The sequence below is a fragment of the Amblyomma mixtum genome, chromosome 2 (assembly GCF_055824585.1).
Source record: "Amblyomma mixtum isolate Tamu chromosome 2, ASM5582458v1, whole genome shotgun sequence".
NCBI lineage: Eukaryota > Metazoa > Arthropoda > Arachnida > Ixodida > Ixodidae > Amblyomma > Amblyomma mixtum.
Window position 1 is genome coordinate 197,315,869 of NC_143013.1, and position 21,593 is coordinate 197,337,461.

Below are 21,593 nucleotides of genomic sequence, written 5' to 3' on the forward strand. Positions count from 1 at the left end.
CAGTCGGCAGTGTGTGTGTTGGGAGTCTGTGCTGTGTTGTAGACTTGCCGTGGTCGATGATGGAATGTGCCGCCTTTTCTCATCCATGTAAATAAATGGTGGTCGTTATGTTGTAGAAAAAGTGTGTGTGGTGGCGAGTGATTAAAACGCCGAACGGATCACTTCGTTACTACAGGCACCTCCCCGGTTTTGGTTTCGAGTTTTGCGTTTTTTGCTGTTTAAAAATTATTTTAGGGTTGCTTTTGAAACCCCTGTACCGCACACATTACAGGAGGTTTTTAGGAACACAAAACAGCCATTAACTCAAAATGGCTGAAAAATCGCCGGAGTTGCCCTTTAACAAACGGAAAGACCTCATCCCTCGCACAAGCACACAACAAAATGGGTGGTATGCAAAGGTAGTAATGATTTTATTCAAGTTTAAACATACAGAGGCCTGTCTACTGCCGCATTTAAGTGTCGGGCAGCTCAACGCATTTTCCGGAGTCCTTCACTACGACGTCCCTCATAGCCTGAGTCGTTTTGGGACGTTAAACCCCCATAAAATAAACTCAGTTGACGCATGAGGCGGGTAGTAGACTATAGCGAGAAGAACGGGAGGTAAAAAAAAAAAGAAACTGATGATCGACTTGAGTAGTTAGGCCAAATGCGAAATAGCCGCCGCGGTGGCTCAGTGGTTATGATGCTCGGCTGCTGACCCGAAAGTCGCGGGTTCGATTCCGGCCGCGGCGGTTGAATTTCTTTGGAGGAGAAATTCCAGAGGCCCGTGTACTGTGCGATGTCAGTGCACGTTAAAGAACCCCAGGTGGTCGAAATTTCCGGAGCCCTCCACTACGGCGTCTCTCATAGCCTGAGTCGCTTTGGGACGTTAAACCCCATAAACCAACCAACCAACCAAATGCGAATTAGGTGCGCTGGCACTTCGGTTTTCGCTTCTCTTCCGGTGTTCGGATGCATTGTTTACGAATGGAAGTTGCTCGAATAGCGATGAAGGATCAATATGCGGAATTGCTCATTCTATATTTTACGTTCATAGATCCTTGGGAGTCCTCGTACCACTCCTGGTGCAGCGATTCAGCGATGCGCCACTGCACTGCGATGGCAGATCCTCCCAGCGGCGGGGTTTTTGAGACACAGGTTGCTCTTCCCGAACAACCTTTCGCGGCCAATGATTAATTTAAGTGCCACCTGCCACGGTGCGCACTTTACCAATATATATATATATATATATATATATATATATATTGGTTGCATATATGGGTTCTGGGCAACCTGACAGGTTGCCCACAACCCAGTGAGCAGGTGAGCCTGAGCCTGCCACAAAGCACGCTTAAGGCAAACACAAACACACAACGGCTAAATGTGGAGAATAGCCACTACAAACGATGTCGCACTGAGAGACCACCAAGCCTAACGTGGGGCTGAAACCCGCAACCTTAAGAATGAGTCTCATGCTCTACCGACTGAGCTAGCCGGGCGACGCAGAAGGCTGGAATAAGAATACCATCTACATGCCCAGTTCTTTGTGCGGAAGAAGAAAAAAAAAAGACCAGCACGGCCTGCACGATACTAGGGTGGGCGCATAGTATGAGGTCGCTTTAATTTTTAGCCTCACCATTGGGGCTTTTCTATGTCCACTTCCTGTTCTCGCATTTCCTGAAAAAGGCATTCAAGAGACGTGAATTGTTTCTCTGCGAACTCTACTGATAACTCCCCCCCCCCCCCCCCCTCCGATATTCCTGGAGCTTACGCCATAGTAGCCTACTGCATGGTCTCCTGCCTGCTTCTTGCCTATACCTTCGCATTGAAGTCGCGCATGAGTACAGTGTACTGTGATTATTGCCGATTCCAGATCTTCATAGAAGCTTTCAACGATCCGGTCATCATGGCTAGATGTAGGTGTGCGTAGGCCTGCATCACCTTCAGCTTGTACTTCTTAAGCTTAATTTCGACAGTTGCCATCTCTGTGTTGTCATACATATCCTTACTGATGAGGAATCCCGCACCTAGGTCTCGTCTGTTCGCTCTACAACATTCCATTTAATACCCACTAGTTCCTCTAACAGCACTGCTAGGCTAGCCTCACTGGATAGGTTCTTGCGTTAAACGTTGCCAGGTTCAGTTTCCAATGGCGGCCTGTCCGGAGCCACTGATTCTTAGCACCCTCCGCTGCGTCACAGGCCTGACCGCCGCCTTGGTCAGTCCGCAGCCGCTGGGGACTGAGGACCGAGAGTTAATTAGTTTGTTCATATGAGGTTGTGGCCAAGTACTACAGCAGGGTGGCCAAATCCTCCTTTGATGATTGAGTGCGTTGTTGCTTCTATTCACCGAGATCAGGCCGCACACCAGGCCTGGTTATGCACTTCCGTCGACATGCGGAGTTTTTTTTTCGTTAATTGCTGAAAAAGGAAGACAATCAATATGCCCAGTTTCTTGCGTGGAAGAAGAAAAAAAAGTCGCACGCCCGACGTGGGGCTTCAACTCACTACACTGTGATTGAGAGTCTCAAGCTCTACCGACTGAGCTAGCCGGGCGACATGCAAATCCGGAATAAGAACAGCATTTATATGCCAAGTTCCTTGCGTGGAAGAAGAAAAAAAAGTCGCACGCCCGACGTGGGGCTTCAACTCACTACACTGTGATTGAGAGTCTCAAGCTCTACCGACTGAGCTAGCCGGGCGACATGCAAATCCGGAATAAGAACAGCATTTATATGCCAAGTTCCTTGCGCAGAAGAAGAAGAAGAAAAAAAGACCTGCACGCCTATCATTGGGCTCGAACCCACGACCCTAAGACTAAGTCTCATGTTCTACCGACTGAGCTAGCCGGGTTTTTTTCTTTATTTGGAATTTTTACAAAGATAACCAAAATTACAAAAATGATAAAGCACCTCAGCCCAATTCGGCTGATGAAGGGGGGATTAAAAATCGTTTCAATGCAGCCAAGTCAGCTAGTACAGAGAGCCATTCAGGCTGTTCAGCTCGTGCCCGGTGTACTTCTCTCAGGCACACGACACTTGCAATTTATTTATTTATTTATTTCATAAATACTACCGACTGCCCTTTGGCGGTGAAGGCAGGAGTGCACAAAGAAAAAAAAATTACGAAGTGGTAACAACAAAGTAACAGCAACAAAGGGCGATTACAGTACGAGGACAAAATTCCATAAGACCAACGGGAAGCAAAAAAAAAGTACAGGCAAATCATCCGACGTCAAACAGACTAAGTGAACAGAATAAAAACAAGGAAACCAAAATACACTGTGTACTAGACACGCTACTGCGATACATGAGCCGAAACAGCAGACAAGAAAGATTCTGAAGATACCAGGTTGGTGATATCGCTTGGCAGTCGGTTCCATTCGGAAAAGGTGCGTGGAAAGAAGGAACAAGAATATTCTTTTGTTCGGCATCGTGGCATCAAGATAGTCCTTTCGTGTTTGTTACGGTTGGGGCGTGTTGTGTTGTTTTGCATGTAACTCTGAAAATTCAGTTTTGTTTTATTATGTATGATATTGAACAACATTTTTAGTCGGCGCTGCTTGCGACGGGATTCAAGCGTGGGAAGCCCAGATCTGTTGAGCAAATCAGATACCGAGACCTGCCGGCCATAAGCATGATAAATAAACCGGAGTGCTTTCCTCTGGACGCCTTCAAGATTTTTTATATCCGTTTTTGTGTGCGGATCGCATACAGCATCGGCGTATTCGAGCACTGGACGCATAAGTGATGTGTATGCTGTCAGTTTAGTTTTGCTCGTGCAATGCTTTAGACGGTGCTTTAATAATCGAAGTTTTTTGGACGCTGCTGAGACAATGGACTGGATGTGTACGCTCCAGTTCAGGTTGGATGTCATGGTTACCTCAAGATATTTCACCTGAGTCACTGAGTTGATCGGAAGGCCATTGATTTTGTATGTGCATTGGAGCGGTTGTTTCTTTCGTGTTACTGTCATTTTTCCGCATTTTGAACTGTTTATACCCATTTGCCAAGTACAACACCAGCTGGAAACTGCTGTTAAGTAGTCGGTTAGGAGTGTCTGGTCTTCGACTGATGTGATACTATGGTATATAACACAGTCGTCGGCGAAGAACCGACAGCGTATGCGTGAGTTGAAGGACAGGTCGTTCAAATAAATTAGGAAGAGAAGCGGCCCAAGGACTGAGCCCTGGGGATCTCCTGAAAGTACCGGCGCTTTTGTGGAGTGAGATTCAGATATCTGAACAAACTGATGCCGCTGTGTATAAGGTAGGAATCTAACCATTGTACTACTTGCCGATTATTTAACCACCACCTTATTTTTAACAAAAGATTGCCATGCGATACCCGGTCAAACGCTTTTTCAAAGTCAATGAAAATTAAATCTACCTGTCCATTATTGTCTAGTGACATCATAATTTCATTTGTGATATGAATAAGCTGCGTCACTGTCGACAAGCCTTGCCGAAACCCGTGCTGGCTTTCAATAAAAAAACCGCTTCCCTCTAGGAATGAACTTATGTGCTTGAGGTTTAGGTTTATGGGGTTTAACGTCCCAAAGCGACTAAGGCTATGAGAGACGCCGTAGTGGAGGGCTCCGGAAATTTCGACCACCTGGGGTTCTTTAACGTGCACTGACATCGCACAGTACACGGGCCTCTAGAATTTCTCCTCCAAAGAAATTCTAGCCGCCGCGGCCGGGATCGAACCCGCGTCTTTTGGGTCAGCAGCCGAGCACCATAGCCGCTGAGCCACCGCGGCGGCACTTATGTGCTTGAAAATAAAATGTTCTAATACCTTACTGGACGTACATAACAAAGAAATTGGCCTGTAATTCTTCACGCAAAGCTTGTCTCCTGATTTGTGAATGGGTATCACCTTTGCTGTTTTCCAATCGTTTGGAATTTCTCCTGTCCTGAGACTTTCAGTAAAAATAATGAAAAGGTATTTAGCGCACCACTCAGCATATCTGTACAGAAAAGCGTTAGGAATATCGTCTGGTCCAGAGGATTTTTTGTGTTCAACTGCAATAGAGCCGAAACAATACCCTGCTCGTTAATAATTAGGTCTGGCAGATTGAAATGGCTAGTTCGAGATTCGGAGACTGAGTTGCTGTTACTCAGGAATACAGAAGAAAAGTGCTCATTGAAGGCAGTCGCTAAGCAGAGGGAGTCGGTAACAACAGTGTTGTTAAGGAGAAGTTTGTTAACCGGGTCTTTATTCTGTGACAGATGCCTCCAGAACTTTTGGGGGTCAGTTTTTAGAAAATTGTGCATCTTGACATTAAAAAAGTGGTACCGTGAAGATTTCATTTTTGAACGCAGTTCAGCCCGAAGAGCCGGCAAAGCACCACCAACTTTATTGCTTGACCTTGATAAGCGCTTCACGCGACGTTTTAACTGTATGATCTCGCGTGTTATCCAGGGACACGCCATTTTCAGCTTCTTATGTTTAAGCGGCACGTACTTGTTGATACATTGATGAACCGTACTTTTGAATTCTAACCACAAGTCGTTCACACTTGTACGCCCATCAGTGTATTTTTTAGCAAAGGATTCATACGTCAGTTCAAGCTGGTCTAGAACGCTTTCATCCTGAGCATTGTTAAAGTCGCGAAACGCTTTTCCTGCCTGATGAACAATTACTGGTCGAATCAATTCGCTTTTAAAGAGCACCGCTTCATGGTCTGATATTCCGGGAAAGACATCTGTCGGAAAGCCCAATTGACTAACAGGGTCTGATATAAATATCAGGTCAGGAAGAGAACTCGTATTTGACCTGGTACGACCTGGCAGTTTTCTCGCACAGAACGCACGTTTAGATCTGCATGCCGCATCTGCAATCCGGTTTTCCGCAAGTTGCGGAGGCTTAGCAGCATGAGTAAGTCGTAAGGCCACTCCTGTTTCATTTTGAATTGCCAAAAGTCTAATACCGTAGGGGTACAGGGGTAGATCCTTCTTGATAGTTCTTTGGAGGACGTCCCAGTGAAAGTTGGGGTCCCAACACTCTAGGAATACGTGCTCTATTGCCTCGGACGTCTTGCATATGATACAGTTAGTTGCACAGGGGACGAAAATCCCCTTTTCGTTCAGCCATGTTTTAACAGGGAGCGTATTTGAATGTAATTTGTAGAAAAACGTTTTTGTAGCACTGGCATTCCTTTAACTCGTTTTAAAGGGACACTGAGGAGAAATTGAAGTTGGCTTGTATCGACAGAATACCAGCTCCTGATTACAAAAACGCCACTCATGCTGACAACAAAGCTCTTGTAACGTAGAAAAGAGCAAGAACCAAAATACAGGTATCGCCGCCACAGGCCAAACTCGCAAGTACAAGCGTGATGAGATCATAGAACAAAACAGTGTTGCTAGAACGAATGGTTCTAGCAACACCAGGAACCCAGAAACCATGCATCACTGAGGCGCAGCCAATGCATGCGCAAATCTCCTTGACGTCGCCAGATGGCGCCACATGCCCGGCTGCTACGCGCGCTCCTGAAGCATCGGGACAAATCAGCGCCTGTTTTCCGGCGGTAGGCGGGCTCCCGGTATTCCGCTAGCGTTAACAAGGTACACGGTCTGCTGAAGGTGTCTATTTGCGAGAACTTCGTTGACGACTTCGAGAACGAGATCCATCGTAACGCTGGCAAAACGCCAGTGCAAACGTAATCGAAGCGACTGTAGCGACGGCCGCAATAGCCGAGAGATGCCTTCAACGTGCGGCCGGCGGTAGCTTTCTTTTCGGCTGCTGCTAGGCCGCACTGCTGGCAGCCAGAAATCACGGAGTCTGCGTTACGTCATGTGCACGTCATGTTTCACGTCTCTTAGTCCTCTGTCGTCCCAAGACGAATCCCAAGTTTGAATCAGAGCGGCGGGAAAAACTTTTTCAACTTCGAATCCAAATTTCTTAGAAATAAATGCATCTTTCGCTGCCGGCCAAGTGGCAACAAAGCCATGACATGCCGAACTATCGGATTTTAATATAAAACCAATATTAATAGTGCTCTCCTCAGTGTCCCTTTAACTCTTTCGCTACCACGGAAAAATGCACGATTTGGAGCGTACTGAAAGAAAATTTTTTTTCTCAAGAACTAATACACCCAGCACATATTGCAATGCATGAAATTGTAGCTTATTAGTTATACTTCTGAATGAAACAAACACCAGAGTTTTGTGTGCAAAAGTAAATGAACATTTATTTGTGAAATTTGCTAAAAACACGAAAAAAGTATATCGCAAAAACAAAAATTACCGGCTGCACTAAGCCCGAACTTGATTAGAGGAAAACTGGAATATACAAACTGTTGCACATGTTTATAGCTGTCATTATTCACAGTTTCAGGTATGAGAAAAATTTACTGCACTTTCCATGGCTTGTCAAGTCAGGGGTCATGACTGTGGTGCCACTGTGAAGAGCAATCAGAGGTGAAGATGTGAAGCAGAGGTAGACTGACAAGCGCTTCACATAAGGTTTTATTTTTGTTCCTCCCTTGTCCTCTGATAGTCGAGCTTGTAGTTTCTTCTTTTTTTCATTCTTTTCGGTTGGTGTTGAATGGATTCTATGGGAGGATTGGGGGCGTGGACTTCTTTTCCCTCATCATACCCGAAGATTTCTTGAATGAGCTACTCCCTGAAAACCAGCTGATAAAATTTGGCGTTTTAGGCAAGCTCTAAATCATCAGGATCGATGAAATGAGTTTTATCGATGTGGTTCAAAAGCCAGGACACTTTTCAAGTGTTGCCAATAGAAGCTGCCGCCACTGAATCATCCGGGTCCGTTACGTGCAAAAAAACAAAAACAAAAAAAGCGAAAAACCAATTTTGAGAAATGATTTTTGATGGCAGAGGGCCAGAATAGATTATTCTGGTATTTCAGTAGAGATACAGTCGTGGCAGGTCAACAATTCCAATGTATATGATGATTCCAATGAACATCAGAATCTCCAACAGATTCACGTCTTCCCATGAGCCGTCACGCCGAATTTGCTGAAAATCTTCATCCATGCATACTTATTAGTGTTTCCGCACACGATCTTCATCATTTCCGCTGTGAAGAGCATCAAAAAAAAAGTCGAGAAGTCGAGCGAATCTCCGAGCGCCGCTCCGCAGCGATGTGCCAATATGGACACCGAGCTGTCGTCTTGGTTGAAAAACGCGACGCGACCTTGAGCATTTGGCAAACTGTCTTCGCCATACGTTGTCAAGACCCTGAAGCACAAAAATAAACCACTGTCATCAATTACAAACCGTATGCACCGCAGAAAACACACAGCGAACGAAAACAGAACTTACATGCAAGTACGCGCTGACGTTCCACGCTCCCGAGGCAAAGTCTCGCTGCAGAAACCGAAATCCAACGTTTGTACATTGTTGCCCGACTAATAACCGCTGCTTTCGTCGCAAAAAACGAAACCGAAACCGGCCGACGTGCTCGGTGTCAGCTTTCGTTTCCGAGGAGCGCGCGGCGACGCGGACGCCATTTTCTCCGGCTGACGGTGCTGTGGCCGTTCAAAGTTTTATTTTTCACGGCCCCCCCTCATGTCAAAACACTGAAACCAAGGCTGCAATCGAAAGAGCAGTTGTTGAGCTCGCTAACTAGATGGCAGAGCACGTCCACAACGCTCCAAAATTAGCTTTTTTGCGCGGGCGATTTGAATCGATCATATGCGAACGATCGCCTATGGCGCGGTAGCGAAAGAGTTAAAACATCCTGCCCCGGACTCCCACGGTGTAGGCTTAGGTAAAGAGTAATTGGCATCATTATATCCGCCAAGACCTTATACAACTTTTTCTTTGAAACTTTACGCAAGTAGTCAAAAGAAGATTGCACTTGGAGAAGCCTGAACAAGAGTACAACCTCTCTCATGTACCCCACGACGGACCCATGGACGCACATTCTCACTCGAAGACGCCACAGTTTCGGGAAGTAGCTTCTGTAATCGCAGCTGAATAACAGTCCGCAAAAAGCTGTCCGACTGGTCACGGAGGAGCATGAATCGCGATACAACCTGGCGTAAAAACAAATGAACAAGACCAAGGCCACCACCTTTGACAGGAATAAACAAATTGGTGCGACTGGTACGCTCCCATGTCGACGCTCAGACAAAAACAGCAAAGACGTGGTGAATTTTTTGAATATTGGCTCAGGATGCACTCAACACATTCATTAGGTACCATATCTTTGACACAAGGAAAATGTTACAGACAGAGGCGCGCGAAAACATCGATAACTGCCTCCCTTGCCACCAGTCGGCCTTCTCCTTCGCCCTTTACGGTTCATCGTTCCAGCGGTCATTGGGGTCACGATAATATTCGAGAGGCACGCCAAGATACCGCGTTGGCAGTTTTGGCCACTGCAACGGACAGAAGTGTTCCGGCGCATCATTCCAATTACCGTGGCAAAACCCACAGCTCTTGTCCCAGTTTATCAGGCAGCCAGTTTGTTATTGCGAAAGCAATACTACTTGCACTTTCAAGTAGGGGTGTGCGAATATTCGAAATTTTCGCATATAATTCGAATATTATATTTTTAGTATTCGTATTCGATTCGAAGTTCAAGTATTCGCGTTGTTTCGAATATTCGACACGACGCGAATATTCGTACCTAGCCGAATATTCTATTGCGAGCACCGGCGTTCATTTCGGCCCGCAAGTCCTATCGACAGAGACATAACAACATGGCGGAGCCCAAAGCAATGCATAACGTTGGGCCATGCAGTAGCTGACTGTACTGGTGAGCTTTTTTGTGACTACACCTGCGAAGCTGGTATAGTCAGAGCTGTGCACGAAATACCTCGCAATTCGAGCCAGTTCAGTGTCAATTGAGAGGACATTTTCTGTGGCTGGAGAAGTCGTTTCAGCTAGAAGGGAACTACTTCTGCCTGACCATGTGGAGCAGCCGGTTTTCCTTCACGACAACCTTTCATGTTCATCCCAGTAACGCGCTTTTGTCCTTATGGCAAGCTAGCCTTGATCAATGCTGTGTACTAGCCATCTTCTCTGATATTTCCACTCTTCTAAAAACAATGTTCGAGACTTTGATACTTTTTGTGCAGCCACACACACCTTTTGTGCTCATTTCATCACTGATAGTTGAACTGTGATGTTCTTGGGAGCTCAAATAAATGTTTTGTTGTGGTTAAATGCGTCTGTCCTTGATTATTCGATATTCGATTCGATATTCGGAACCAAGTATTCGTATTCGATTCGTATTCGAAAATTTTGATATTCGCACACCCCTACTTTCAAGCCTTTGCCGTGACGCGGCGGTGCCATGAATGACCTTTAGATGAACCCCGTGTGACGTCATGCGTGACGTAACGCCGAAGAGCTGGGCGACCATCTCGCGCCGTCGGAGGAAGCGGTGGTGCCTTCACCGGCGCCTAACTCCTGCGCTCTCCGCTAGGAGCGCAACAGGTGTTGTGACGTCACGCCGAAGAGCTGGGCGACCATCTCGGGCCGTCGGAGGAAGCGGCGGTGCCTTCACCGGCGCCTAACTCCTGCGCTCTCCGCTAGGAGCGCAACAGGTGTTGTGACGTCACGCCGAAGAGCTGGGCGACCATCTCGCGCCGTCGGAAGAAGCGGCGGTGCCTTCACCGGCGCCTAACTCCTGCGCTCTCCGCTAGGAGCGCAATTGTGGCGTTACGCCTAAAGCCCCTAAATAAACTAAAAGTAGCGACATCTCCTCTCTCCTCCTCCTATGCCAGCGCTCCTTCTCTTGGCTTCTCCCGGGCGCCGACGGTGGCGGCACCTAGGCCGGGAGAAGCTAGCAGAGGCTCCCAACCGTCGCCGTTTGGCGCCCGGCAGACCGCGCGCCCGAATGAACTTTGTGTTGCGTTTTCTGCCTTGGCTTCGGTTAAAATGACATCATGAAATGAGAGATTGAAAAATCAGTTACTGTAATAACTGCCCAGACCAACGTTGCACAGCTTTATAGAAACGTTTTGTTCTTCGATCGCTTTGACTGCGGAGCACACGTTGGAAGTGGCGCGCGCGAGTGAGTTCGCGACACTGGAGTGGCTACCATCGCTCGACGAGTGGCTTTCTCGTCGCTCACGCTTTGGCGCGCAGTGGACCACGCGCCCGCATGATTTTTGTTGCATTTTCTGCCTCAGATTCGGCCCCATTGAGATTGTGGCGTGGGAGATACAAGGCACGAAAAAAAAATATAGAGCGTGACCTTTCATAACTGAAAAAATAATACACAAGTGTTAACACGTCATCACTCCGCATTAAAGGCCATGAGGAGCCTTTACAATGTCGAACTTTGGAAATGGTCTGGATCATTGCGCACGACCCTGCGTTAGTGATTCATTTGACACCACTTATCCACGTTACATAACTCCACGCAGCGTGATTTTCGCAGAAATTCGCGGCAGCGACGACGGCCTAAACCCAAGATGTCTGAAACCATGTTTTACAGAGGTCCTTGCTTGCATTCTCAAGTATTACCCACGCAGGTATCGAGTATTCAAGCGACAGGTGCGTTAATGTGCCTAGGCACAGTAACGCCCGATTTAGGTTTAGAACCCTGCTTGAAAAATACGTTTAGCAATGCGTGCAACATGAAAGCTAGACCTTAATCGCAAGCAGCATGAGCAGCAGGAGCTTCAACAGCAAGTACCACACCTTTGGTGTCGAGTTCGTGAGCGAAGGAGTGCAACTGTAACAAAACAAATACGTCTAGCGATGCGTTCAACATGAAAGCTAAACCTGCACCGCGAGCAGCATGAGCAGCGTAGGCTCAAACAGCGAGTACCGCCCCTTTAGTATCGAGTTCGTGAGCCCAGGAATCCAGCTGCAGCAACACAAATACGGAAGGAGTGTCGGAAAGTGCAAAGCTCTTCGCTACTTTTGTTTCATTGAGGGGCTTTAGTTACGCCGAAGAGATTAGGCTCAACTCAAGTCGCTAGTAAGCAGTAGCTGTGCCGACCACCAGCGGCTTAACATTGCTTCGCGACGATGCCGCCCACCGTTAGCATGACCTATGTGTGACGTCATACCAGCTGTGGAAAAGCGGGGCCCCAAATCGGCTCGTGGCGATCGTCCCAGCGAATCCTCCACGCGCCGCTGCCGTGGGGGAGGCGCTCGCTCTGCGTGACCAGCCAAACCAGGCGCAGCAAGGACTATAGCCTTGCTTTCTAAGGGCAAGGCATCGCGCTGAACGGGTGGTGGCGTTCCTCCCTTCCTGTACGGTGCGGTTCGGGCGTCCACCGAGGTGACAGAGAATTACTGCGTAATTTCCTTTTCTCGAAAACCGACGCGTTCAAAGGGCAAGGCATCGCGCCGAACGGGTGGTGGCGTTCCGTGGACTGCCTGGCAGCGCTACAACACGCTGTCGCGTTCCACTCCTAAAGGCGAAGCCTAAGCGTCATTAACTAACTTTGATAACATAACCCTTACTAAGAGCACCACCAAGACACACCACCAGCCAAGCTAGGCGCAGCCAGGGGAAATTGCTTTCGCAATTACCGGGCTTAACCAAGCTAAGCCTCAGCCAATTTTGGACAGTACTTTTCGACTCGGTTGGTAACTTCAGTAACACTGTCCTTGTTTTTTGCAAAAAATGGTAATATCATGTGCGTAGGCGACGACTTTAACGTGGGATGAGTGCAGTTGAAAGCCGGAAACACGATTACTGTTAATTATGGCTAAGCAGAGTGACTCTATGTAAGTCGTGAGCAGTAGGGGCGACAGACGGCGTCCCTGTCTAACAGAAGAATGCTTTCAGACTGTGTCAACTCGCTATTTACGATTATTCGTGCGGTGCAGTTCGCATAAGCCATTCTCACGCCATCCGCTACTACGCGCCCTACGCCGCCGCGGTGGCTCAGTGGTTATGGTGCTCGGCTGCTGACCCAAAGGACGCGGGTTCGATCCCGGACGCGGCGGCGGAATTTCTTTCGAGGAGAAATTCTAGAGGCCCGTGTACTGTGCGATGTCAGTGCACGTTAAAGAACCCCAGGTGGTCGAAATTTCCAGAGCCCTTCACTACGGCGTCTCTCATAGCCTGAGTCACTTTGGGACGTTAAACCCCATAAAAACCAAAAACCAAACTACGCGCCCTACGTTCAAATGATCAAGAATGCAGAAACGAACGTTATGTGAGACCCGATCGAAGGCCTTCGCAAGATCCAGCTGAATCATTGCAATGCGCTCCCCAAGGGCGTCACAGCATTCCAGTATGCTACGTGCAACGTGTATGTTTGTCGCGATACTGCGTCCTTTGATGCCACAAGTCTGGTGCGGTCCAACCAATGTTTTGTTTACGCCCTGTAATCTCTTTGCTAAAACTTTCATATATATCTTGTAATCTACGTTGGTGAGGCTTATCGGCCGATAAGAGCCCACCAACAAGCGTTTCTTCGGGCCATCTCTTTTGGGGATCAGGAGCTATCATGTGCTTGAATTCGTTGCAGAAATCGGCTCTTAGTCCATCTGGGTCATGTGCTTTTCCGCTTTGCAATTCATCTATTGCGGATTCAATTTCTCCCACACTAATGGGCATCTCAAGGCGCACTTTCACTTCATCCTCAAGCCTTAGCAATAGGGGCAAAAACTGAACCAGAAATGCTTCATCCATGTCGCGCTTATGTCCGAGAAGGCCGTTAAAGTGGTCCATTATAACCTTCTTGACAACTTTGGTATCGCTAGAAACTTCAACCCTGTGCCTTATCTGCGCGATTTCCTTCAGGCGAATGTAACGCTTTTCGTCGGACAAAGCCCGTTTAGTCGGCCTTTCACCGGTCCACAATTTCTCAGACCTAGAGCAAATGACGGCTGCTTTGTACCTGTCTGTGTCTATTTGTTCAAGCTGGCTTTTTACTTCTCTCAATTCTTTCAAAAAATGGCCGGGCTCAGAACTTTCCATGGAGATCAGGAATTTTAACTGCTCATTCAGTTCAGTTTCCTTTCCTTTCTGTTCATGCCTATTAAGACATCTGTTTTCTATTGCTTTTCGTTTCACCTATACTTTGAAAATTTTCCACTGAACAGTCAAGCTGTCAGGCTGTGTCTCTAGTAAGCTGTGCAGTACGTTTGTAGTTTCAAACCTTAATCTTCCAACAGCTTGATATTAAATTTACACAAGTGCCAGTTAAAAGGCGTATGTCCTTTTTTCGCACCAGAGGCTGCGATTACGAGGCAGTGGTCGCTGAATGCAACAGGTTTAACATTATAGTTCATGCAAAGATGCACGAGTTCCGCAGATACATACAGCCTATCCAACCTAGCAAGGCTGAAGGCTGTCACGCTGGAAATGTGTATATTGGGAGCTATTACGGTAAGTAAACATTTCGCCAATGTATTCTAAACAGTGGTCATGCACAATACTATTCAATAATTGAGCACTTCTCTCGCGCACCGGCAGGCGCTTCATACGGTCCGCCGCTACATCAACACAGTTGAAATCTCCCAACACCAGCAGGGTTCTGTCGCAAACAAAGTAATATTCAAGGCGATTGAAAAACTCTTGGCGTTCGGATTCTACGTTTGGTGCATACATACAGATAATTCGCCAACATACATTAGAAAAAGTTAACTCAACGACAATAAGACGTCCACCGCAACAAGAGAAAGCAGGCTCTACAATAATGCCCAGATTGTTTCGCATAAGAAAAACCCACCAGCCCGGGGTGCCAACTGAATGACAAGCACAAACACTGAAGACTGGACAAAAGTGGGACACCATACAATCAGTAGCTTCCTCACTTTCTATTTTCGTCTCCTGGATAGCTACTATATCAAGCGCGCTGCCAGCATAGTCGATTCAGCTGACATTGGCGCCTCCTTGCACAAAGGCCTCTGAACTAGCCGGGTGAAGCAGACGGCCGAAATAAGAATACCATTTATGTGGTTAGATTCTTGCGCGAAAGAAGAAATAAAAAGACCTGCACGCCCAACGTGGGGCTCGAACCCACGACCCTGAGATTAAGAGTCTCATGCTCTACCGACTGAGCTAGCCGGGCGACGAAGACAGCCGCAATAAGAGTCCCATTTATACGCCCAGCTCCTTGCTCCGAAGCAAAAAAAAGACCTGCACGCCCAACGTGGGGCTCGAACCCACGACCCTGAGATTAAGAGTCTCATGCTCTACCGACTGAGCTAGCCGGGCGACGAAGACGGACGCAATAAGAGTCCCATTTATACGCCCAGCTCCTTGCTCCGAAGCAAAAAAAAGACCAGCACGCCCAACGTGGGGCTCGAACCCACGACCCTGAGATTAAGAGTCTCATGCTCTACCGACTGAGCTAGCCGGGCGACGAAGACGGCCGCAATAAGAGTCCCATTTATACGCCCAGCTCCTTGCTCCGAAGCAAAAAAAAGACCTGCACGCCCAACGTGGGGCTCGAACCCACGACCCTGAGATTAAGAGTCTCATGCTCTACCGACTGAGCTAGCCGGGCGACGAAGACGGACGCAATAAGAGTCCCATTTATACGCCCAGCTCCTTGCTCCGAAGCAAAAAAAAGACCAGCACGCCCAACGTGGGGCTCGAACCCACGACCCTGAGATTAAGAGTCTCATGCTCTACCGACTGAGCTAGCCGGGCGACGAAGACGGACGCAATAAGAGTCCCATTTATACGCCCAGCTCCTTGCTCCGAAGCAAAAAAAAGACCAGCACGCCCAACGTGGGGCTCGAACCCACGACCCTGAGATTAAGAGTCTCATGCTCTACCGACTGAGCTAGCCGGGCGACGAAGACGGACGCAATAAGAGTCCCATTTATACGCCCAGCTCCTTGCTCCGAAGCAAAAAAAAGACCAGCACGCCCAACGTGGGGCTCGAACCCACGACCCTGAGATTAAGAGTCTCATGCTCTACCGACTGAGCTAGCCGGGCGACGAAGACGGCCGCAATAAGAGTCCCATTTATACGCCCAGCTCCTTGCTCCGAAGCAAAAAAAAGACCAGCACGCCCAACGTGGGGCTCGAACCCACGACCCTGAGATTAAGAGTCTCATGCTCTACCGACTGAGCTAGCCGGGCGACGAAGACGGACGCAATAAGAGTCCCATTTATACGCCCAGCTCCTTGCTCCGAAGCAAAAAAAAGACCAGCACGCCCAACGTGGGGCTCGAACCCACGACCCTGAGATTAAGAGTCTCATGCTCTACCGACTGAGCTAGCCGGGCGACGAAGACGGCCGCAATAAGAGTCCCATTTATACGCCCAGCTCCTTGCTCCGAAGCAAAAAAAGACCTGCACGCCCAACGTGGGGCTCGAACCCACGACCCTGAGATTAAGAGTCTCATGCTTTACCGACTGAGCTAGCTGGGCGACGAAGACAGCCGCAATAAGAGTCCCATTTATACGCCCAGCTCCTTGCTCCGAAGCAAAAAAAAGACCAGCACGCCCAACGTGGGGCTCGAACCCACGACCCTGAGATTAAGAGTCTCATGCTCTACCGACTGAGCTAGCCGGGCGACGAAGACGGTCGCAATAAGAGTTCCATTTATACGCCCAGCTCCTTGCTCCGAAGCAAAAAAAAAAGACCTGCACGCCCAACGTGGGGCTCGAACCCACGACCCTGAGATTAAGAGTCTCATGCTCTACCGACTGAGCTAGCCGGGCTTTTTTTTTCTTTATTGCATGAATGAATACATCAATAAAATATCGTAGTTGTCGTGCCCCTTGGCAGACAACCGTGTCTAATGGACTTTCATTAACACAAGTTGGTCCATCAGACTCAATACATCATCCGCGCAATCTTGTTGCTTCAAGACTTCTCTTAACTTATACACATGTTCCACAAAATAACCACATACCGATCGTGCATCCAAGTCACAATGTCTTACAGCCATTCTACTCCTCCAAATGCTGTGAAGGCCCAATAACATAATCTGGTCATACTGTTACGGTGCATAGTTGCTAGGAGAAGACGACGTTGTTTTGGGACGTTCGGCAGTGAACGACGACGAGGACGTGGCAGTTTGTGCTGGAGTGATTTAGCTCGGTGTGCCTTCTGACTGTGGCCTGTACCGTCTGCCGCTGGGCTAACCCCCCGTAATATTTGGTGGAGGTGCTGGGTATCACACCGGGACCCTGCCCTGGACCTCCGCAGCGGTCGTCAGCTTCGAGCCACCACTATGCCGTCCAACCCGTCAATGCAGCAATACTGTGCAACATCACTTTCAGTGGTCAAGTACCGAATTCCGCGCGGTGTCAATGGCAAGTCCTTTTTTAGGGTTCTTTGCAAAACATCCCAGTAGAACACCGCATCCCAACAATCGAGGAACACGTGTTCTACCGTCTCCGGTTTTCTACACAGGAGACAGTTCGAGCCCCAAGGAACAAAAAGGCCCTTTTCCTCTAGCCATGTTTTTACTGGTAGCGTTCCTGTGTGTAATTTAAAAAAGAATGTTTTGACGCCAGGTGGAACAGTCATCTTTTTAACTCGCCTGAGAACGTCTTTCCCAGGGCATTCACAGTATAAGGTTCTGTACAGTGGCGCTGGAAACAACTGTTCAATAAGATCCTTGTATAAGCGCTTCGGCGTTACATTCGCTAAATACTCTAGGGAGAACCGCACTTGCAAAAACCTGAATGACCAGACAACCTCTCGCAGGAAGCGAGACACTGTGTACCGCCGAGCCTTGCACGAAGAGACAATGAATTCTGGAAGTGCACTGGATAACATGGTTTGTATGAATGTTCGCAGGAAGTGGTCATTTTGGTCACGCAGGAAACAAAACCTTAAAACAACCTGCCGTACATAGAGATGCATTAGAGACAGTCCCCCGACCTTTACTCTCCGGAAGAGATTATCTCTGCGAATTCGTTCCCAATTGGACGCCCAAATGAAGACCGCAAAAACCCGATGAAACCTTTGGATATTGGTTCGTGCACAATATAATACTTGAAGTAAATACATGATCCTTGCCACAAGAAAGGTGTTACATACAGTTGCGCGCGCGAAAATAGAAAGATTACGGCCCATCCATCCCTTGGTCCGGTCCCGCATTTCTTCCGCTTTTTCATTCCAGTAATTGGTATTTTCCCCATATCTGTCCAGCGGGACTCCCAAATAAACTCCGGGAGTTGTAGCCCATCGGACCCCGCAGAACAATTCTGGTTCCAAGTCCCATTGCCCATGCCAGACTCCGAGACATTTATCGAGATTAACAGCGCTACCAGTTTGCCTGCAAAACCTTTCGGTTACTTGTAACGCTTCTACAATACTTTTGCGATCTTCACAAAAGAGGGCAACATCATCTGCATATGCCAGTATTCGCACCTCACACGCTCCCAACCTAAAACCTCAGATGTGCTCGCTCGCAGTTATCATCCTACAAAAAGGCTCCAAATGAATTGCAAAAAGTAGAGGGGACAGTGGACATCCTTGTCGAACAGAAGCCCTCACATCAATTCTTTCAGATAATATTTTGTTTACCATAAGTCGTGTCGAGCAACATGCATAAGCCATTTTTACCCCATTGAGAACAACCGAACCAATACCAATATGTTCCAACAAACAATAGAGTATTTCATGAGACACCCGATCAAATGCTTTTTCAAAGTCAATTTGAACCATAGCCACTTTCTTATTTAAAGCATCGCAGCACTCGAGCACGCTGCGTGCTACATGAATATTTTTAAATATGCTTCTTGTTTTTATGCCACACGTTTGGTGAGGCCCTACAATATCCTTTATGACGTATTGCAATCGCTTAGCTAACACTTTCATCAGGATTTTATAATCAACGTTTGTTAACGTGATCGGTCTATAGCTTGTTACTTTTACCAGCTTGGCAGGGTCGTCTGTCTTAGGAATTAAGACCGTATGAGCATTGCTAAACGAAGGTGGCAGCCTACCGACCTCAGAACACTCTTTGAAAAGCTTATGTAGCATAGCAGCAATGTCATATTTAAAGCTCTTATAAAAGGCAGCAGTCAAACCGTCAGGTCCCGGCGACTTTCCGGCATTCAATTCCTCAATTGCTGTCTCTATTTCCTTAATACTTATTTCGCTCTCTAGTTCTTCAGTTATCTCATTTCCTAATATTGGCATAAGTGGCAAAAAGTTTTCCCGAAACCCTTCTTCACTTGGTGCTTTGCGTGAAAACAGCTCACGGTACTGTTCCACGAATGCACTCGAAATTTCACTTTGTTCACTGAGGATTCGTCCTTTGTATTCGATAACTGATATCTCGTTTGACCGCGCGTATCGCTTTTCATCTGTGAGCGCGCGTTTTGTAGGCATTTCACCAGTAAGCCATTTTTCCGTGCGTGCTCTTATCGCTGCTCCTCTGTACTTCTGAGCATCTAAAGCTTCTAGCCTAACTTTGACGCCTTTTATATCATGCATGAACATGCCCGGCGTTTTTTCCTCTTCGTGCCCTAAATTCGCCAAAAGCTCACGCAAATGCTTTTCTTCTTTTTTTTCCTCATATTTTCTTATGGTTGAACGCTCAATGGCATGCATTTTCAACTCCTGCTTAAAGCATTCCCAAGATTCAATACGTCCTGTTTTACTATTATTAAACATATCCATGCTTTCCTTAACTTTTCTTAAAAATATGTCGTCTTCTATAAGCCTTGAGTTTAGTTTCCACATATCCCAGTTCATTTTTGCTTTACGCTGCTTCCTTCCTCCCAAAGTTACCGTAACTAGGCAGTGGTCACTAAATGACACTTGCTTCACTTCATACTGCTCACAGGAAGGTGAAAACTCCGGCGACACATATATTCTGTCCAGTCGTGCGTGGCTACTACCTTGAAAATGCGTAAAATGCACGTGATTCTGACTCTTCGCCAGGCCTATTACATCCTCCAAGCTGCACTCGTTGAGGACACTCTTCAAGAAATCAACACTCGGGTCTTTTACGTCCTTTACATTTGAACGATCTTTAGGGTCCAAAACGCAATTGAAGTCTCCCAATACTATGAGCACTCGACTGCAATCAAGGAACGAGGCTAACTGTTCAAAAAAACCGCGCCGTTCCTTTTGTATCGTGGGAGCATACAGGACAACAACCCTCAACGCGAATGTTTCATATGTGAAGTCACACACGATAAACCGCCCCCTTGCACAAGTTATTATTTGTTCCTCCACTATGCCTATGTTTTTCCTCAGGAAAAGACAGCATCCCGCCGACAAACCAGCCGCATGGCTTACACAAACATTGAAATGCGAACGAAAACCAAGCACCATGTTATCTGTTTGCTGCTCATCATCAACTTTTGTTTCTTGAATAGCCGCGATATCTAGATCTAACTCCCCGAACAGTCGGTTCAACTGCACTTGCTTACGCTTCGAGGCAAGCCCTCGTACGTTCAGAGTGCCAACTTTTAGCGGTTTCTTCAAATAAGCCATAGCGTGCACACAGCAAACAAACAACAGTGACTAAGGCTCACTGCTTCGGCCTCTCGTCGCGAGTTAGCGACGAGGACCGCGACAAGGCTAACTTGCCTTTCTTGGCTCCCTCCCCTCTCCAATGCCTTTCTAGCCGACGAAGTTCTCGTTCCGTAGCCGGTGCCTTTTCGTAGTCACGAGGTCGCTTAATGGAAGCGACTGTCGCATCCATCGGTGCCTCAGAGTCGTGGTCGCCTGAAGTGCTCGCCCTCGTTGGCTCTTCTGGCGCCGCAGCAGCATCCGCCTTCTTGCCAGTCGTTTCTGCAGCGGGGTCACCTTGTGACTTCTCGTCGCCAGCGGGAAGCTCCGGCTGCTGGGAAACAGGGCCGTCGCTGAGTCCTGGAGGGGGCGGTGCTCCAGCGTTCTCCAGTTCCTCCTGGTCCATGAGCAGCTCGCTGCCGTCGTCTTGCGGCGGAGCAGTACCCGTGGCCACACGCGCATACGTGCGAACGCACCCTTCCCGTTCGTGTCCGAAGGCGTGACACAAACTGCATCTTGGCGTGCGGCAGTCGCGTCGAATATGCCCCGTCCTTTTGCACCGTAGGCATATTGGTGGCCGTCCAGGCACCACCACCAACACTTGTCCTCCGTAGAACTTGAGCATGTGGGGCAAATCATCGATAGAGAGCCCCTCCTTCAGAACCATACGCACCAGACGGGTGGTCGATTCGACGTCTTCAAAACCGGGACTGTTCCACTGCTCGCGGTTGACGTCTGTAACCTCTCCAAATTCTTCAAAAGCCTTCTGCACAGATTCATTCGACACGTAGAAGGGCACCCAGTGCACCCTGAAGGCCAACTCACGTTTGTTGGGGTCTATGACCGCACAATAGCGTTTTTTCACTTCAAGTGCTCCTTCTTTCAGCAGTCGTTCCTTCGCTTCCGCAGTTTTGAGCTTCAACATCCACACATGCGACATTTGAAAGGCCCCAATGCCAGCCACGAAAGGTAGAACACCGGCAGTTTCCAAAGGCTCACGAAAATCCTGTATGCGATAAGGCCGCCCGGCAATATCGCAGTGAAGGAAAACCGCTGTCTTCATTGCGTCTCCCGAAGGCAGCGTAGGCAAAACTAAGCGATAGCCCACTGGTGGGCGTCGCTCACCGAAACCTCGGCCAGACATGACCGATAACGAAGCGCGCTCCGAGCTTCCCATCACACGACCGTCTCCCACGGAAGCCGGAAGTGGAATGTGAGCTAGCCGGGCGACGAAGACAGCCGCCATAAGAGTCCCATTTATACGCCCAGCTCCTCGCTCCGAAG

The 21,593-nt window shown here is 48.0% G+C and overlaps 1 protein-coding gene and 12 non-coding genes across 13 annotated transcripts; all 13 read right to left on the reverse strand.

Moving 5' to 3' along the window:
* Window positions 1–1,611: 1,611 nt before the first annotated feature.
* On the reverse strand, window positions 1,612–21,486 carry LOC149362076 (uncharacterized). Its single transcript, XM_089568220.1, has 2 exons — window positions 20,539–21,486; window positions 1,612–1,656 (listed from the first exon to the last, which is right to left on the reverse strand). The coding sequence occupies exons 1-2, from the start codon at window positions 21,484–21,486 to the stop codon at window positions 1,612–1,614; spliced, it is 993 nt and encodes a 330-aa protein (XP_089424346.1).
* Window positions 14,870–14,942, reverse strand: TRNAK-CUU (transfer RNA lysine (anticodon CUU)). Its single transcript has one exon. It is a non-coding gene; the product is annotated as a tRNA-Lys (tRNA).
* Window positions 15,016–15,088, reverse strand: TRNAK-CUU (transfer RNA lysine (anticodon CUU)). The gene has a single exon. It is a non-coding gene; the product is annotated as a tRNA-Lys (tRNA).
* Window positions 15,162–15,234, reverse strand: TRNAK-CUU (transfer RNA lysine (anticodon CUU)). Its single transcript has one exon. It is a non-coding gene; the product is annotated as a tRNA-Lys (tRNA).
* On the reverse strand, window positions 15,308–15,380 carry TRNAK-CUU (transfer RNA lysine (anticodon CUU)). The gene has a single exon. It is a non-coding gene; the product is annotated as a tRNA-Lys (tRNA).
* On the reverse strand, window positions 15,454–15,526 carry TRNAK-CUU (transfer RNA lysine (anticodon CUU)). Its single transcript has one exon. It is a non-coding gene; the product is annotated as a tRNA-Lys (tRNA).
* On the reverse strand, window positions 15,600–15,672 carry TRNAK-CUU (transfer RNA lysine (anticodon CUU)). Its single transcript has one exon. It is a non-coding gene; the product is annotated as a tRNA-Lys (tRNA).
* On the reverse strand, window positions 15,746–15,818 carry TRNAK-CUU (transfer RNA lysine (anticodon CUU)). Its single transcript has one exon. It is a non-coding gene; the product is annotated as a tRNA-Lys (tRNA).
* TRNAK-CUU (transfer RNA lysine (anticodon CUU)) lies at window positions 15,892–15,964 on the reverse strand. Its single transcript has one exon. It is a non-coding gene; the product is annotated as a tRNA-Lys (tRNA).
* TRNAK-CUU (transfer RNA lysine (anticodon CUU)) lies at window positions 16,038–16,110 on the reverse strand. The gene has a single exon. It is a non-coding gene; the product is annotated as a tRNA-Lys (tRNA).
* Window positions 16,183–16,255, reverse strand: TRNAK-CUU (transfer RNA lysine (anticodon CUU)). The gene has a single exon. It is a non-coding gene; the product is annotated as a tRNA-Lys (tRNA).
* On the reverse strand, window positions 16,329–16,401 carry TRNAK-CUU (transfer RNA lysine (anticodon CUU)). Its single transcript has one exon. It is a non-coding gene; the product is annotated as a tRNA-Lys (tRNA).
* TRNAK-CUU (transfer RNA lysine (anticodon CUU)) lies at window positions 16,477–16,549 on the reverse strand. The gene has a single exon. It is a non-coding gene; the product is annotated as a tRNA-Lys (tRNA).
* Window positions 21,487–21,593: the final 107 nt, after the last annotated feature.